At 35.1% G+C, this 18,108-nt stretch overlaps 1 protein-coding gene across 1 annotated transcript; it reads right to left on the bottom strand.

The window, feature by feature from the left end:
- Positions 1–3,276: 3,276 nt before the first annotated feature.
- Positions 3,277–18,102, bottom strand: LOC106068600 (PCI domain-containing protein 2-like). The gene is made up of 14 exons (XM_056012885.1): positions 18,000–18,102; positions 14,182–14,223; positions 13,429–13,550; positions 13,261–13,326; positions 11,163–11,259; positions 10,296–10,399; positions 10,129–10,204; positions 8,631–8,772; positions 8,364–8,464; positions 8,169–8,242; positions 7,935–8,060; positions 6,496–6,565; positions 4,920–4,976; positions 3,277–3,548 (listed from the first exon to the last, which is right to left on the bottom strand). Exons 1-14 carry the CDS (start codon positions 18,033–18,035, stop codon positions 3,459–3,461), a joined length of 1,203 nt encoding a protein of 400 aa, XP_055868860.1. The 5' UTR covers positions 18,036–18,102; the 3' UTR covers positions 3,277–3,458.
- Between the last annotated feature and the right edge of the window lie 6 nt (positions 18,103–18,108).

Below are 18,108 nucleotides of genomic sequence, written 5' to 3'. Positions count from 1 at the left end.
GTTAGCAGGGGCGGACTGGGTGTCGAAATCGACCCGGGCCTTTCTATACTATTCGGCACACAAATTCTATATCATTTGATGGGCCTCCAATTCTAGGTCTAGCTGTCCTCGAAATCATGCTTACAGCGACCTCTATATCTAGATAAGAAATAAAAACTTTATGTTGCTTTTTAATCGCTTAGTATGTAGGCCCTAAAAGGATGAAGCCAACTATAGTGGTACTGTCTACGGATGAAGGCTATTGCATTATTTCGGAAAATGTTAAATTAAACTAGTAGGCGCTATTACACTGTGGAGTCTGTGCAAGATTTCTTTTTAAACATTGCGTTCAGAGGGGCCTTTTTAGATGAGAATAGTAAAAAACCTTTAACAATTTGATATGTACCATAGTGGCATCCCTGTGGTCCTTTGGTGGGTACCGACCCACTGGGCATTTGCCCGATTGCCCATTTAGCCAGTCCGCCCCTGGTTGTTAGCTTTTTAGACTGTGCTTTGTCATTAGTTCAAGCATAGAGATATAGGCTATGGAAACTTGGTTGAACTTGCATGTTGGGATACCTGTCTGGTCTAGTTCCCTGGCATATAAATATAGATCTAAATCTATCTTGATCTCTTAAAAAAACAAAATCAAAAGCGATATTTTGCAAGTCGATAGTCGGCCTAAATCTAAAAGGCAGATCTGAATGTTTATCGACTTTTTATTGGAAAACTACTATCTAGTGTAGATGGCTCGTACAGTTAATTTAGCCGTGATTATGTACTTAGTAAAGTATTAATAAAATGCAAAGACGAATTTCTTTTCTAACAAAAAATCTTAATTTTCACTTGTTATCCCTACCCAGACTGAGGCCTGAGCCCGCGCAATCCGTTTCGCATAGGTCCCCTACAATCTGTAGGGCCGGCCCTGTATGCATATGTATTATTATGCATACAGTACATCAAGGTATAGGGCATTGATGTGAAAGATGCTCAGATGTTTGATTAGTAAGTACAGTTTCCATTTCAGATCATGCGATCTATAGGTCTTGTAAAATGTTTTGTTGTAAAATGTTTTACATGTTTCGGATGTTCCTTCAGAGTTGAAGATAGTTTACTTCCTAGTCCGAAACTCCTGCAGGACGACGGGGGATGGGCGCGGGCAGGAGTTGAACCCTCCACCATCGATAAATCCGAACGACAGTCCAGCGCGCAAACCGCACGACCAGGCTGTCTTCTGTTACTGTGGTCCACGGTTAGCGAGGATGTCATGTAGCCAGGGCAACGACCAACTGCCTTTACTTGTCAGGCATCCAGAGATGGTCGGACTCAGAGGCGCCCTTAACATCCCATCTGGTGCTCACAGATTTTGGGTCTCCTTAGCAGGGGCGGCGCCATGTTATACGTGATCTCGTTTTCGCTTTCCCCTTTCCATGTTTTTGGCTGACATTAGTCAAAGTGTTTCGTCTTGCCTAAGATTATGTCCCACCAAGTATTCTGTGTTCCTTACCTACCGGCTGGGTAAGGCAACTGGCAGGGTTTAAATAAAGTATTGAAACTTCCTGTTTTTGGTTAACATTCGCCCTATTATTACATTTGATTAAATGAAAGCTGACAATGACGTGTTTTGTTTTTTTTTGTTTATTTACATAGTGAGTAGGATTGGCGTTTTTCATATTGAATGACACCCCAAAATTACAAATTATTCAGGACATTTTTATGACTTTTCAGGATACTTTAATAATTTCAGGATATTTTAATAATTTCAGGAGATTTTAATAATTTCAGGAGATTTTAATAATTTCAGGAGATTTTCATGACTTTTTCGTATACTTTGCAATTTTAGATTTCCAGGAGCTCCTGGAAAACCGGGAGGCCGATGTATCACTGTCATAGTTAAAATGGTTTAATTTAATAATTTACAACTAGAATTAGTGCGGGGCCCACTGCGGTCGTATAGGTTGCAGTGCCATAAGGCCGGCCCTTTATGCATACATACATATGGGTTAATTAGTCTGTTTAAACCATAAGATAAAACAGTGATTCCGATAGCTGGATAATAGCAAACAAAATAATGAAAGCCCGACATTTTCATAGTTTAGGCCGATGCAGGACGGTAGACCTGACTTTAAAGACGTCTGGTTCAGTTTGATATAGGCTTTTAAGACGAAGATGGCCCTGGACATTTTCCTGTGATTTGCTTGTCCTTTATCCTGACTTTTATTTACATTTTAAAAAATCAAAGTTCTACCCATGATGCCATTGAACTTCCTGCCTAATCTTTTTCAGAATTAGCCATCTTTTTCAATAAAGCTACAGCTGCTGTAAATGCTGTAAACCCGAGACATAATTGATGCTGAGGATCATGCCCACCCATCTCTGCAGCACCAATTATATATTTTATGCAGGTCTAGTATAATGCTTGACCTTTTAAATATGATTATGATCTAACCAGGGGGGCGAGGTGGCTGAGTGGTAAGGCGCTCGGCTTCTGAACCTGAGGTCCTGGGTTCGAATCTCGGTGAAGGCTGGGATTTCGAATATCAGGATTTTTAGGGCCTCTCTGAGTCCACCCAACTCTAATGGGTGCCTGACTTTAGTTGGGGAAAGTAAGGGTGGTTGGTCGTTGTGCTGGCCACATGGCGCCCGCTCGTTAACCGTTGGCCATATAAGCAGATGACCATAACGTCATCTGCCCCATAGATCGCAAGGTCTAAAAGGGGAAGCTTTACTTTTTTTTTTTTAAGATTTAACCAAATTCGGGCACTGGACAGAGCAACTGAATTAATGTAAATGACAACAAGGACTCATTTAGGTTGGATTTGTTTCAAGCACATTTTAATAGTTTGATACATAAACATAAATGCAAGTCAATTTCACCAACATGCTGTTCTCAACAACAACTATGTCTGATCCCTAAGTAACCCTAAGGTATAATTGGGCTTTTATCTGCAGCTGTATTCTAGGGCATGAATGTAAGCAGAGGCCATTGGGTCCCAGAGCACATTGCAGTTTTCATATATCATCTGGTCTCTTATGGGAGGTCTTTCAGTTCATACCATGCGACTTTTATACTCCCCCCTTTACGGATGGACATTTGTTGTTACAATTACTTCTTAGTTTTATCAATAAGTTTTATGATTTAGAATTGGTTTACATATAAAAAAACAACAACTGTGTATGAAATAAACAGTTTGCTCAGGTTTTTTTTTTTAAGGAAAATTTCTCCAATAAATGTAAATATATTCATTTTATCATTGTATATATATATATATATATATACATTATTGAATCAACAAATTGTTCCAGCATGAATTTTAACAAAGTTGGGCTTTTAAAAAAATGCAAATAAAACATAAAACTATTTACATCTGAATGATGAAATCATGCTATTTACACACAAAAAATGTGAACACAGCAGACATTCACTCACTTCCGTACCAAACAATATCAGTCATGGCCCACCAATGGTAAACATCAAGTTATAATACAGTCGATAAGGCTGGGAATGGATTCTGTTTGCTGACGACAAGTTTCTTATGTTGATGTGAAATATAACCTTTGATTTTGTTCTGGAAGTATAAACAAAAATTAGAGTTTTCATTTTGTGTTATAATCCTCCTCCCACCTTAGTTTTTTTTTATTTCTTAAACTAAATCTAATTTTTTATTTGTGTTCAAAAGTTGTCAAATTAAGAAAAAAACATGATCTTCATATTTATTGGCTACAGAATCTGGTCAAATAAAATACTTCAATCCTCAAATAGGATCTTTTTAAGTCCACACTTATTGTAATAATTAAAATCAGTCAAAGACATATTATCATTGTATTTCTGTTGCAAATTCTATGTTAATTATGTATTTAACATTTTTATGCTTAAAAAAAAAATGTAGATGTAATATACTGTTTAAGAAGTGAAATAAAAAAAAAAAAAGATTAACTAAGCGGAAAAATTCCACATTTACAACTATATATATATCAATAATGTAGAATTTATTTCCCTTTTTGATACCCAAGCAAATAATTACAAATAATTAATTGACTTGTTGGTTTATGTTAAATTGATTCATGTTTTGTTAGGGACAACAAATAATTATGTAAAGTTTCAACTTGATCAGAGAAAGGGTAAGGCAGAAATAATAAAGTTTGTACAATTATTAATTGGGACAAAGCCCCACATATTTAGCCATATCTCTTAATACTACAGGATTAATTTCCATTTTTGGTATCAAACAAAAATTAACAATTACTAGTAATTAATTGACTAATTGGTTAATTCTTTTTATTGATTCATGTTTTGTTAGGTACAATCATTGTATTAAGTTTCAGCTTGATCAGAGAATGTGTGTGGGAGAGACAACTGTGTGACAAACTGTGAGAGATGGGTACACAGAGAAATAATGGAGGTGTGCATCTTATAGAGAAAGTGGAGATGCATTTGGTCACACCCTTAGACAAGATAGAGGCGTTGTGGCTGAGTGGTAAAGCGCTTGGCTTCTGAACCGGGGGTCCCGGGTTCGAATCCTGGTGAAGACAGGGATTTTTATTTCGGGATTCATGGGCGCCTCTGAGTCCACCCAGCTCTAATGGGTACCTGACATTAGTTGGGGGAAAAGTAAAGGCGGTTGGTCGTTGTGCTGGCCACATGACACCCTCGTTAACCGTAGGCCACAGAATCAGATGACCTTTACATCATCTGTCCTATAGACCACAAGGTTTGAAAGGGGAACTTCACTTCAGTTGGACAAGATACCAACAATAGAGCCAGACAGGCCTTAGAGTGGAACCCTCAGGGCACAGATGCAGAAGAAAACCAAAAAGAACGTGGCGACGCAGTGCATTAGATGAGACCAAAAGAACAGGAAAGAGCTGAGAAGCCATTAAAAAAAAACTAGCAAGAGACAGAGAAAAGTGGCGAAGGAAAGGTGATGATTTATACTTACATCAAAGATGAGATTGGCAAGGATGCATTGTGTCTCATCATCGTCAATGTCTTCCACCTGAGAACATAGCAATAGTTGAATGTCCATTTAAAGAAAGCCACAGAAATAGTAGTACCAAAGTCTATAAAACAAAATCATTGCTGCCTAATTGACTTCCAAACAAAAATTTTTTGCAGGCTTTACAAAACAGCTTGATGCTTCTTTTTGTTCTTTTAAACACGAATCTTACAGTCTAATAAACCCAGAAAAAGCTGACTTGTATCAAAAGCCCCAAATTTTAAAATCCCTTAAGTATTTGTCTTGATCCCACAAATAAGGTTTGATCTAATTAGCATTGAGTGTGTACATATGATAAAACTATCACATTATTTTACTAACTAGTAAAAACTATCATCTGTCAGATCCATTTTAAAAATACTTTAATTCCTAAGTCAATAAATTGATCAAACTAATCAATGGAGAAATCTGATAACTCTATGCAACCTTTTTAAGTAATTTTAACTCTTTCTATCCTAATCGAGGATACCATCAATGATTTGACTCCATTCTTTCAGTCAAATCGACAAAAATATTGTCAATGCTTAAAAAGTCAGTTTTCTTTTGTTTTCTCTCCTCCCAAAATGATTTTAGTTGCTTATAATTTAATCTTGAATAGTTTCCCATTTGGAAAACAAAGATTTTTAAAAATATTTTCAATGTGTTTTTACCAAAAACGATTTTCTTAAAGAGTGGGGGCTTAAAAAAAGGGCTCTATTTCTCTATATTAATTTTCAGAACAGGGTAGTGAAATGCAAATGAGCAAAATGGACAATTCCATCAGAATGTGGAAATTTATTACGGAAAGAAAGAGTTAACCAGTTGCAAGAAATATTCAATCATTCAATAAATGCCATTTGAAAAAGTTCAAGAAACCCCCCCCCCCCCCCCCTCCACTATGAAATAAAAAAAAAAGGTCAATTGAATCATTGTTGCCTAATTGACTTCCAAACAAAAACTATTTGCAGGCTTTACAATTGTCAATTGAATAACAAAATCCACATTGCCTTTCATATGTAGTCAAGCCAAGCCAGGTTCAAGCCTGCTTACTCTCTCAACCACGCTTCCCACAAGATATGTTTAACTTAATAAGAAGAGTATTTTACATGTCACATTTAATTATTTATTTTTTTAGTTGCAAATTTAATAAATACTGAGAAGTAATATACTAAAATTATTAACAGCCATAACAAAAAAACTGTGGGGGTGAGGTGGCTGAGCATTAAAGCGCTTGACTTCTGAACTGGGGTATGGGGTCAAATCCTGGTGAAGGCTAGGATTTTTAATTTTGGGATCTTTGGGTGCCTCGGAGTCCACCCAGCTCTAATGGGTACCTGATATTAGTTGGGGAGAAGTCAAGGCGGTTGTTCGTTGTGCTGGCCACATGACTCCCTAGTTAACCACAGGCCACAGAAACAGATGACCTTAACATCATCTGCCCTATAGACCACAAGGTCTGAAAGGGGAACTTTACTTTTTTTTTTATAACAATAAACCCCAATAAAACCCACACAGCATATTCATTCCAGACTGTTATTACCTCCATCATGCGTAGAGCTGCAGTGAAGGAGCTGATGTCAATCAAGTGATTCTTTTCCTTGATGAGATACCTAGGAGATAAGAAAACACAGCACTTCATCCAATCAGAAACAAAACAGCTACCACAGAATAAGGTTAGAAGCATAATGGCAGAGTGATAATTGCTAGACTTTAATCCAAGAGGGCTCAAGTACTTCTTCTTCTTCTAGCCAGCTTTATTGCTGCTGAGCTGTGAGCTCTTTTGCAGACTGTGACAAGGAAAAAAGTGTGCTGTTTTCTTCAGTTGTTCAGCACTGCCGTACAGGGTGTTGGTTATGTTGGGCTGTAGTGGCAGTAGGGTATGCCTAAGGTGGATTAGGGAGGGGCATTCAAAGAGGATATGGTTTACGGTTTCAAAGGGGTGGGCGCAGTGTCTGCAAAGGGGGAGTTGTGTAAAGTTTATTTTGTTCAGATGGTAATTTAATAGTGGTGTGTGTCCTGTTCTTAGTTGGAAAATTGTAGATTGTTCTTTGCAGGGAGGAAGTTAATACTGTCCAGTTTGTTAGGCGTAGTCATTTCTTTGTACATGGCTCTGCCTATGTTTCCTGATGCCCATTGGTTGAGCCACTAATCTTTGTGATTGTTGACTAACATTGACCTTAGGGTGAGGTAGTTAACAGGTCTATCTGGTTGTTCCAAAGATGAACCTGCCTTTCATATCTTATCTGCCTTTTCATTTCCCATGATGCCAATGTGTCCAGGGATCCACTGTAGTGTGATATTGATATTTAATTTTGTTATCCTCTGATGGATTATCACAATTAGTGTTGTCAACTCTCTTGGGCTGTTTGAGGGGCTGCTGCTAATTGCTTGCAGAGTAGATTGGGAGTCTGTAAAGACAACAATATCTGATGGTGGTTGCACTCCTTCATATAATTTGTTTTCCATTGTCTGTAGTGCTATGGTAATTGCCTCAATTTCGGCTTGAAAGTTTGAGCAGTAATCACCACAGGGTGCACTTATCTCAAAGTGTTTATTTTTAGGGAAGACCAGGAAGGCACCAAGATCAGCACTGATGGTGGCTTTGAAAGCTGATCTGTCTGTATATATATGGATAGCTGTTTTTTGATAGCTTTCAATTGTTTCAAGCATTAGGGTTCAACTACTAACCTAACTGAAAGCTGGGACTATTTTAAAAAATTATTAGACCATTCTTAAATTCAACCAGGGTAATGACATTTCTTTGGCAAAATTAAGATACTGGGTCAGAATCCAGGCAACATTCCACCCAGAAGAATCGCTGGCTTGAGATACAGGTGAAATTTATTTCCTCTGACCTTAAGTTAATGTTGCTGAATCATTATTTTAAAAATTTGCATTATTTAACACTTACAAAAATAAATTCTTAGTCACTATAAAATATCTCATGACAATTAAATTCAAAAGGAATGTGGTGCTTACACTTTTTTAAAGAGATTTCTGTAGGTGATAATCTTCAGTTTTTCTAGAATCAGGTAAATGCCGCATCGAATGAAGAAAGACTCATGCTTCTGTAGTGCAGCGTTCAACTGTAACAGGTTTCCAGAGCTGTGGAAAATTAGCAATCCTCTGGAGTTTAAATATTTAAATCTTTCTTATTGCTAACCCAAACATGTAAGAAATAGACTATTAACAAAGTAACATGTAAAATATTACCTCACTGCCTGTGCCACATCTGAGAACTGTCTTAGGTCATACTTCCTTAACAAACTAGGCTTGGGCATATGTCCCTGCAGGAGGCAGACATTGAATACAAGAACAAAAAAAAATTATTGCAATGCTGTTTACGTTTGCACTTTGACCTAATAACTATAACAACATATGGTATCAACAAACATGATACAAACTTACTAAAAGCATTTTAACTGGAATTAAATAGATGAGAATGAGTCTTTTATTCTTCGTGCTTTCCCTATGACACTTCTCAAACGCAAATGTCAAGTACTCTTCCGCTGTAATGAATCAAGGATCATAATACTTTAACACACAAAAAAACTAGTGTAGAACTTAAGCATGAAAGTACAAATTAAACGATCACATGAGATGAACTGAAGAAAATATTCATCTTGAGAATTCATTTTCGGGTGTGCCAAGATGTAGACTATGTTTAGGACATACCACTTTTGAAATTACTGTCAAACATTCCTTTTCTACCAACATAAAATCTGAATGTGATGAGCTGAGAAAGACTGAACTTGTCTTTGATAGGCAGACTCTCTATGGCACGGATCAGTGGCTTACATAAATGAAGTTTGTTAATCTAAAAAAGAAAGGTAAATGTAAGTTTAAACAATATATACCAAGATCATTTGTACATGTTGGAGTTAATTTAATCATGTTCTAATGTAATGACCTTTTTTTTTTTCAATGCTTTTTAAGTTTTGTATATGATCCGCGAGGATAAATTTGTACAAATGCTTCTTCTTCCCTATTGCTATTAGAGCATGGAAAGGGTTACCTGAGTCAGACAGGAAAACCAATGACTTGGCAGAGTTCAAGTCATTGAATTAACATGCATGACTAGATTGACCAGGGGATGCACATAGGATGTAATCATCATCTTTTTGGAAGTAATGTCTGTATTTTATAACATAAGTTAAGATGTGTTGGCAATTTTTAAAAATCACTCATAAATAGTTCAAAATATCAACTAAGTTTAAAAGTTTGAAGGGAGAGGTTATTTTAAGTTCCTAATTAACTAACTTTTATTTCTGGGTGTTAACTGACCAGCACATTAAGAACAAGTGGCGGATAAACAACTGCAGAAATAGGTAGACTAACAAACAGATTCATTCCATTCATTAGCACTCAAACCCTAAGGCACTTGGTTTGGAGGTGAAGAGTAACAGCCCTCAGAACTATCCACTACATACAATGGTACTATTTTTAAATATTTTGTCGAAAAGAACAAAAGCAAAGGGAGAGAAGGTAGTAAGAGGAGTTAAATTTGTCATAACTATATTAACTCTTTCTCTCCTAACTGACGATACCATCGTTGATTTCACCAGAATGTGGTAAATAATTACGGAGAGAAAGAGTTAACTCATTTAAGAAAGAAAGACATGCAAATTATTTTTTTTAAAAAAAAAAAGCTTTTTATTGAGTAAAGGGGGAGGAGAACTAATTGCTGCCATATCTCTCAATATTACATCTCCCCTTTTTCTATATAAAATAATATTAATTAATTATCAGTAATTGGTTAATTTTTTTAAAATTGATTCTTGAGTTGCCTTTGACAGTGAATAATTGTGCAAAATTTTCAACTTGATTAAAGAATTGGAAGTGGGAGAAAGAAAAGTTGAAAGAATTCACCCAGAAAGAAACAGTAAGTTGTTACAAGCTTTGTTATAATGTTTTCAATGTCTTCAATGGCATCGGCATCTGTCTGCCTACAATGAGTTTGATCAACAATGGGTTTTGAAACAGGACAAAAAAAAGGTCTAATAAGAAATGCATAATTTGTTAATTTTCTATTGTGTTACTTCTGAAACAAATCAACTCAACGGCTTGTCACTAGGCAATATTAACCGACAATAAAAAAAAAAAGGTTTGCCCTACTTCCATAATTTCACAGTTGAATGATCTCGAAACCTGACCCATAAAATACCACACAAACCTTGAAGTAAATTTTAAACAGCTGGTTAACGAGATTCAACATGCCCCACTTCTTGGAGTCTTCAATGGCGGCACGACTGGAAATTTTAAAAAAAAAAAAAATTTAAAATCTCTTAAATCTACTTTACAAAGATATGTCTACAAAACCCTAGGCACATTCGGTCTTACTTGTCCGAAGCACAGACTCTGAAAAGAGACATCAGTAGCTCGGCAGCTTTCTCTAGCTTCTCCCCCACTTTGCCTTTGTTTTTGGCCACAAGTTGAATGTCAGCCTAATAAGAGAATAAAGTAGACTGGAATTAACAAGAGTTCAAAATATTTATGTAGCTTTCAGTTTTTCAGAGACAGTAAATTTTCATCATTTGATATACAAAATGCCACTGATATTTCTGGAGATTTTCAGGAGAAATATTTCCTTTAAGGAATAAAAGAAAAAAAAAAAGCACAAACTGTACAAAGAATAATTAATAATATTAGAATTAACATTTAGAAGAAACATTTAAAGCTAGAATTGCATTTACAAGATAGTGATGTAATTTCAGAAGAATAGAATTACTCAATGAAAAGATTTTAAAATGTATTAAAAAAAAGACTAAAAAGTAACTTATAAATTTTAGATGATACATACATATTAAACATAAATGAACAGCAGCACCAGGGACCAAGTTTTTAAATGAGAGAAAGCTGTTCATTTATGATTAATATGTATGTATCATCATTTGTTTCACTTCTATATTTATAAATTTTAGCAATGATTACATAGCTTGTTAGGTTATTGAACTTCTTCTTTGTTCTCATTTTACATGTTAGAGGGTTTAGATAAGTAATCCTCTGAGATGAACTGCGCAGTGGTTTCCAGATCAGGCAGTTCTTTGTATAGTTTTTCTTCTATAGGAGGGCTTTTGGGCCAGAGTCTTGTTTGGCCCAGGTTATAGAGACACAAATTAACTCATTTTATAACGACTCTCCAAACGAATAGGATAAAACTTTACTAGAAGAGAACTAATCTCGCTGGAATGCTTCCCTCAGACTTACATTGACTGCAAACAGCCGTAGATCCAACACCACTGCAAACATGACAGGCAAAGCCCAATTCTCTTCTTTCTGTGCTTGTAAAGCTTTCAAAAAACATCTAATTATTTAATGTTAATAAAAATAACAACTGTTTCCATCATTTTTTACAAAGCTTATATCAACTCTGTCTGTCTGGTAAAAAGTTTGAACATGCTTTTTTTCCCTGCCACTTCTTCCCATTCTTGGGTCAAGTTGAAACTTAGCACAACTATTCATTGTACCTGAGAAAACATGAATCAACAAAAATAAGTTAACCAATTTGTTAATTATTTATTGGTAATTAATTATTTTGTTGGATATCAAAATAGGGGGAATAAATGCTACTTAATGAAAGATTTGAATGTATGTACCGATTTATTCCCATTATTATATTTTGTCAAGTTTTTTCTCCTGCTTCCCATTCTCAGATTTAGTTGAAAATAAGCATAATTATTCAAAGTCCATGAAAATAAACAAATCAATCCAAATAATTAACCCATTAGTCAATCAAATAGTAAGTAAAAAGAAAGTTCCCCTTTCAGACCATTCGGTCTATAGAGCAGATGATGGTAAGGTTATTTGTTTCTTTGGCCAATGGTTAACGAGCAGAGTGTCATGTGGCCAGCACAACGACCAACAGCCTTTACTTTCCCCAACTAATGTCAGGTACCCATTAGAGTTGGGTGTACTCAGGAGTGCCTGAGTATTCCAAATCCCAGTCTTCACCGAGATTCAAACCCAGAACCTCAAGGTTCGGAAGCCAAGTGCTAAACCACTCAGCTTCCTTGCCCCTAATCAAATCATAGTTATTAATTAAATTTGTTTTCTAAAGCAGAAAGGGGGATAAACCCTGCCATCTTGAGATAAATGGCAGTTAATTATCGATTCTTTATTGATATTTTTTCACTTTCCAAAATGATTTCTTTACAATGTATAGAAGAAAAAAAATATGTTAATTATTTGAAAAGTGGTTCATTATGTAAGCTCTTCAATAGTTTATACAGTAAAAAGTTTTCCTTTCATACATTGTGATCCATAATGATGTAAATCTCAACTGTTTCTATGGCCCAAAGTAAACAAGGGTATCAAGTGGCCAGCAAACTATTAAACCACCTCTACTTTCCCCAACTTATGGTGGGTGGACTCACAAATGTGCTTGTAATCCTAATTTTAAAAATCCTCATCCTCGTAGTCTTAACCCTTAAAGTGCTGAGCTGCTTTACAATGAGTGCATACAAAATGGAATTACAATGCTGATGTTTAGCGGCTAAAGTACCACACGCGTTTTAAGGGTTAAGGATTCGATATTGGGACACCCCAGTTTGGACGCCCAGCGCTCACCCTCAGCCAACATGCGCCCCCCCCCCCTCCCCCAGCTTACAAATAAAAGTTTTGGTAACGCCCCTCCCTTTTTCTTTATCTTGGGTATATAGTATGATACTTCTAGTAGACCTATCTAAAATAATATAATTTTAACATAAAAAAATAATGTTAAGCCTTTCCAACAAATCGGGAGGTGTTGTGGCTGAGCGTTAAAGCGCTTGGCTTCCAAACTGGTGCCCGAGGTTTGAATCCTGGGATTTTCAATTTCGGAATCTTCAGGCGCGTCTGAGTCCACCCAGCTCTAATGGGTACCTGACATTAGTTGGGGAAAAGTAAAGGTGGTGCTGGCCACATGACACCCTTGTTAACCATAGGCCACAAAAACAGATGACCTTTACATCATCTGCCCAATACACCACAAGGTCTGAAAGGGGAACTTTACTTTTTTCCAACAAATCAATCAAAAGAAACGAGAGGAAAATTTTTTAAAAATAATTACTTGGGTCACAGCATAGTTATGTTGAATGTGATTTGTTATGCCAGTTGTCTTTCCTTTTGTTTAAATGTGTTCACTACATGTTAGAGATGTACACAGAGTTAATGCATCCATAGTAGTAATCCCATTCAAGAAAACTTAGTTTTAATATGTCAACAACACTAGGTTTCATTCTATACAAATAATTGTTACTGTGTTGTCATGTCTAAAAGAATGTCAAATAAAAAGGCTTTAAAAGCCAAAATTATCATAAAAGGATACTGTACTACGGTGGTTTGGCAGTTATAGGCCTCATCAAAATCATGGTTACTCACTGCCCAGCAGCACCTGGAAGAAAGAAAAAAAAAAAAAAACACAAAAATAGATCTCTAAAAAAACTTACAAAATACTATATATATATATGATTTTCGGGATGTACTTTTTACATACCTTAGGTGTGCAGCTACCATTTCGTCGAATGGGGATTTTAAAATTCTCCGACAATGGCTATCTGCCCTTTCCAGTTGAAGATTTGGGCTCGCAATGTGTGGGTCACGAAAAGACAAAAGGCGCTTTAAAAAAAATTTAGAAAAAAAAATAAAAGCTATGTAATAAAATGATTGCAAATAAGTGTTTTTGAAAGATTTCATAAAAATGGTAGAAACAAGTTAGATAACGACATAAAACACATCAATGATAATTTGATATATTACACAACCCAGATTCTCAAACTGTTCAGAGTCTAGTTAGATTAAACTTACATATCTAGAATATATATATCTAGACTCTAGACTGATTTAAACCACTTTAGTAAGACTGGATCTAGACTTATACGACAATTAAAAAAAAAATAGAACTTATAAAACTGTCAAAAGACAGGATGTGCGCATGTTCAAAACAAATCAAAATCTTATTTCGCTTTCTTCTGAAAAGGGAAAAATAATAAAATGAGATATTTTTTTCATAAAAAAAAAATAGAAAAAAATATCAGATTTAAAAAGAAAAAAATGTTGGGAAAATTTCGGATTTCTTGCTAGAAAATCGGATCAGAAGGACAATTCCCATCATTGCATATAATAAATCTATGGTTTTAAACTGATAGATCCATATTTTCAGAATTTACATCTAATCATAATAATATCTAAACTGTTATATAACAAGGAAAAAATTCTAGTTGAAGTAAAAAAAAAAATATTCACTTACTGCTGCCTCATCACTGTCATAGTGTTCTATTGCCTCACTAACCTATAGATACATTAAAGCAAGTGAAACATTATTTCAAGTATTTACAAACGAGTTTTAGTTGAAAAATAAATCAAGATCTAATAAATCGCCAAATACAACAATGAAAAGCAAAAGTAATTCTGAAATATATCTCACTTGTCTGCTCATTACAAAAACATAAAAAAATCACTAGATCTATCTTATTACTTATATTATATCTCTATAGCATATAGTTAATTCTTAGACTTAAACTTAAGTCAAGTTAAAGGGAAACTCCGATGGTTTTTCAAATTTGAGTTAGTGACATATTTAAATTCTGCGTAAAAAGTTGTAATAGTAAACATTTTACCATATTTTTTATTTGAATACTTAGAAACATTTATATTTAATAAATTAGTCAGTAAATTCTTGACATCTAAAAAAAAACGGGGTTCTTTGAGATTTTGTTTTTAGCTCAGTCAAACGTCACTTCCCTACACAATAATGAAAGAGAAACTATGTTTAACCAACCGTATTGCTTCATTCTTAGAGTAGCTGTTAGGCTTAGTTAGGGCCTAGTCCAGAGCTATGGTACAGTTATTATATATATATATATATATATATATATATATATATATAAATATATAATATATAAAATATATATATATACTAGCCTGGCATTACCCGCGGCCTGCGGGTCTAAGTTTGTGTTTACTAATGTAGTGGATTGGATTTAGATGTATGTTAAACTTAGCTAATGATCCTTTCACGTTATTTCTCTTTCGCTACGAAAATAAAATTAGTTTTGCGAAAATGGGTTTACCCGAAGTCGATACATTCATATCTATTAAAAACGAAAAGAGCGATAGCTTTGTTAAATGAATGGGATTATAAAGTGAACAATTAAACGAAATAATTTTTAGTACGCGATTCATGAATGAATATAGATCTAGGCCTATCTCAACTCGGCTTCGCAGCTTTTGTAAACGAATGTAGTCTCTTAAAAATAATGCTTTAGAAAACCAAATTTGAATGTTTATTTGATCAATATATATGAAATTAATGGACTATAATTAGTATGTTCATGTGTTAAAGTATAAAACTATCTGTGCGAACAGAAGTTTTATCATCTTAGAGTTGAATTAGAGTTTTAAATCTAGGGATAGGATTATAAAGTAAACAATTAAACGAATTAATTTTTAGTACGCGATTCATTAAGGTATTGTCTAATGAAAGAATGTTCGTCAGGAAATCTGTAGTTACATATATAAGGAACTAATTAATGTAAAAATGCTTTTGAAACACAGTGGGTATAAAAAATGGTGTCCCCCAAGGAGGAGTCCTATCCCCAACACTTTTCCTAATATTCATAAACGATCTAAATCAAAACCTACCCAAAAAAGTTAAGAGCAGCATGTATGCAGATGACCTTGCCTTAATTAGCACAGAAGAATATGTAGGAACATCGAAATTTCGATTACAAGATGCTCTTGATAAACTCAATAATTGGTCCAAAGACTGGGGCATGTCCATTAACACAAAAAAGACAACATATACCATATTCTCACTGTCAACAAAACAACAAACAATAAAATTAACATTAGATAAGGAAGCTTTAGAAAAAAATGACAGCCCTACTTATCTTGGAGTCACCTATGACCCGAGACTAACCTGGAAAAACCAAATAGATAAAACACAGAATAAAGGCATCCAGAGACTATCCCTCTTGAAAAAACTAGCTGGCACAGATTGGGGAGCAAATCACAACATCCTGAAAAAGACCTATACCAGTTATGTAAGACCTGTACTAGAATATGGTGCCACAGCATGGGGCTCAGCAGCCCAAACCAACCTTAGAAAAATAGACAAGGTTCAAAATATTGGTCTAAGGATAATGACAGGAGCAATCAAAACAACACCCATAAGAGCTATGGAGGAAACCGCTGCCCTGATCTCTCTGGATGAAAGAAGAGAAATAAAAATCCTTTCCCAATTCACAAAATTGGAAACCTTGGAGAGGCACCCACTCAGAACCAAAATCCACAAAACTGGCACAAAAAACCGTCTCAAAAGGACCAATTTCATACAGGAATCTCTAAACCTAAAAAAGAAACACCAACTTGAAAAAATTACTCTGGAATCCTCGATACACTATAATGAATCTCCACCCTGGGACGAAAGCCCTCTTCCTACTATAAGGGACCATATTGAAAACATAAAAAGAAAATCTGATTACAGACCAACAGAGCTCAAGGAAATAGTGAACTGTTTTCTACATACCAATTACCCTAGCAATCAGTGGATCAGAGTTTACACGGATGGCTCATCCCATAAAGCCACCACAAATGGAGGAGCTGGAATACTTATCGAATGGCCAGATGGAGGAAAACTAGAAAAATCCTTTGCAACTGGAGAGCTCTCTGACAGTCACAGAGCAGAAAGGGAAGCACTAGCACTAGCTGCTACCATGCTAGCAAATCATCCAAGTTCCCCTCACAGTCAGATTGTCTTTCTAACAGACGCAAAAACAACCCTCCAAAGCCTGCAAAACTCTGATTCCCCTTATATTAAAAACCTCAGAACAGCACTCACAAAGCTCAACCACAACAGCAAAAAAACTGTTATTCAATGGATTCCAGCTCACATACAACTAGCAGGAAATGAGAAGGCTGACACACTTGCCAAGAGTGGGAGAACAAACTCACAAGTAAACTCTGCACTCTATCCAGAAGAAATAAAGAAATTAATTGTAGATAAAATAAATGAGAAATGGACGAGCTCCCATCCAAATCACAAGAAAGATGATGCTTACTATAAGCTATCCCGACAAGACCAACGCCTAATCTTTCGACTCAGGACCGGACACAACAGAATGCGACAACACATGTTCCGGAAGCTCAAAATTGGAACCAGAGAAATCTGCCCATGTGGAGTATCACCAGAAAATGCCGACCACGTCCTCCAAAACTGCTCTCTCTACCAAGAGGCACGTATAAGACATTGGCCCCAAATCACCCCAATAGAAAGAAAACTATATGGAGAGCTCCCTGATTTGGAAACCACTGCGCAGTTCATCTCATGTATTGGTCTAGTCATATGAACACTCCAACATAACAATGAGAACGATGAAGAAGAAGAAGAATGAAACACAAAATTGAAGGTTAATTTTATTATATAATGAAATCAAAGGATCTTCTTTTGTATTTTCATGTGTCAAAGTAAAAAACTATATATGCACAAAGTGTATTTCTTAAAATTAGATCTAGGTCTAAATCCTTTCGATCTTTTCTCATGTCAACATTGTAGACATGGCCTAGATCCAAAAAATACTATAGCTGTAATAGAGTCGGACAACTTTATTTTTTTTTTTTAGGGTCTTAAGTAATTTTCAGGGCTACGATACATACACTAAGGTCTAAGTTGGTACCCAAGAAACATTCCTGCCAAGTTTTATCAAGATTGGTCAAGCGGTTTTGATGTCTATAAGTAACATACATACACCTCACATTCTACTTTATAGTATAGAATATATATATATATATATATATATATATATATATATATATATATATATATATATATATATATATATATATATATATATTATATAATATATATATATATTATATAAATATATTATATATATAATATATAAAATATATATATATATATAATATATAAAATATATAAAAGCATTAGGGAACCAGCTTGAGAAAAAAATCTATCTATTGAAAAAAAGCATCAAAGATAATAATGTACTAAGTCTTATCTCAAGACTTAGATTAGATGATTAGATCTAGATTCTAGATCTATCTTACCGAGTGTAAATATGAATTTAAGGAGCTACTAGCCATGGTGTATAACTCAAATGAAACTTAATTAATGTGAACAATTATATTGAAGATTGCACCCAAGGGAGGCTACTAC

This window comes from Biomphalaria glabrata, chromosome 15 (assembly GCF_947242115.1).
Source record: "Biomphalaria glabrata chromosome 15, xgBioGlab47.1, whole genome shotgun sequence".
Classification (NCBI taxonomy): domain Eukaryota; kingdom Metazoa; phylum Mollusca; class Gastropoda; family Planorbidae; genus Biomphalaria; species Biomphalaria glabrata.
This window is presented reverse-complemented; position numbering and strand designations above follow the sequence as displayed.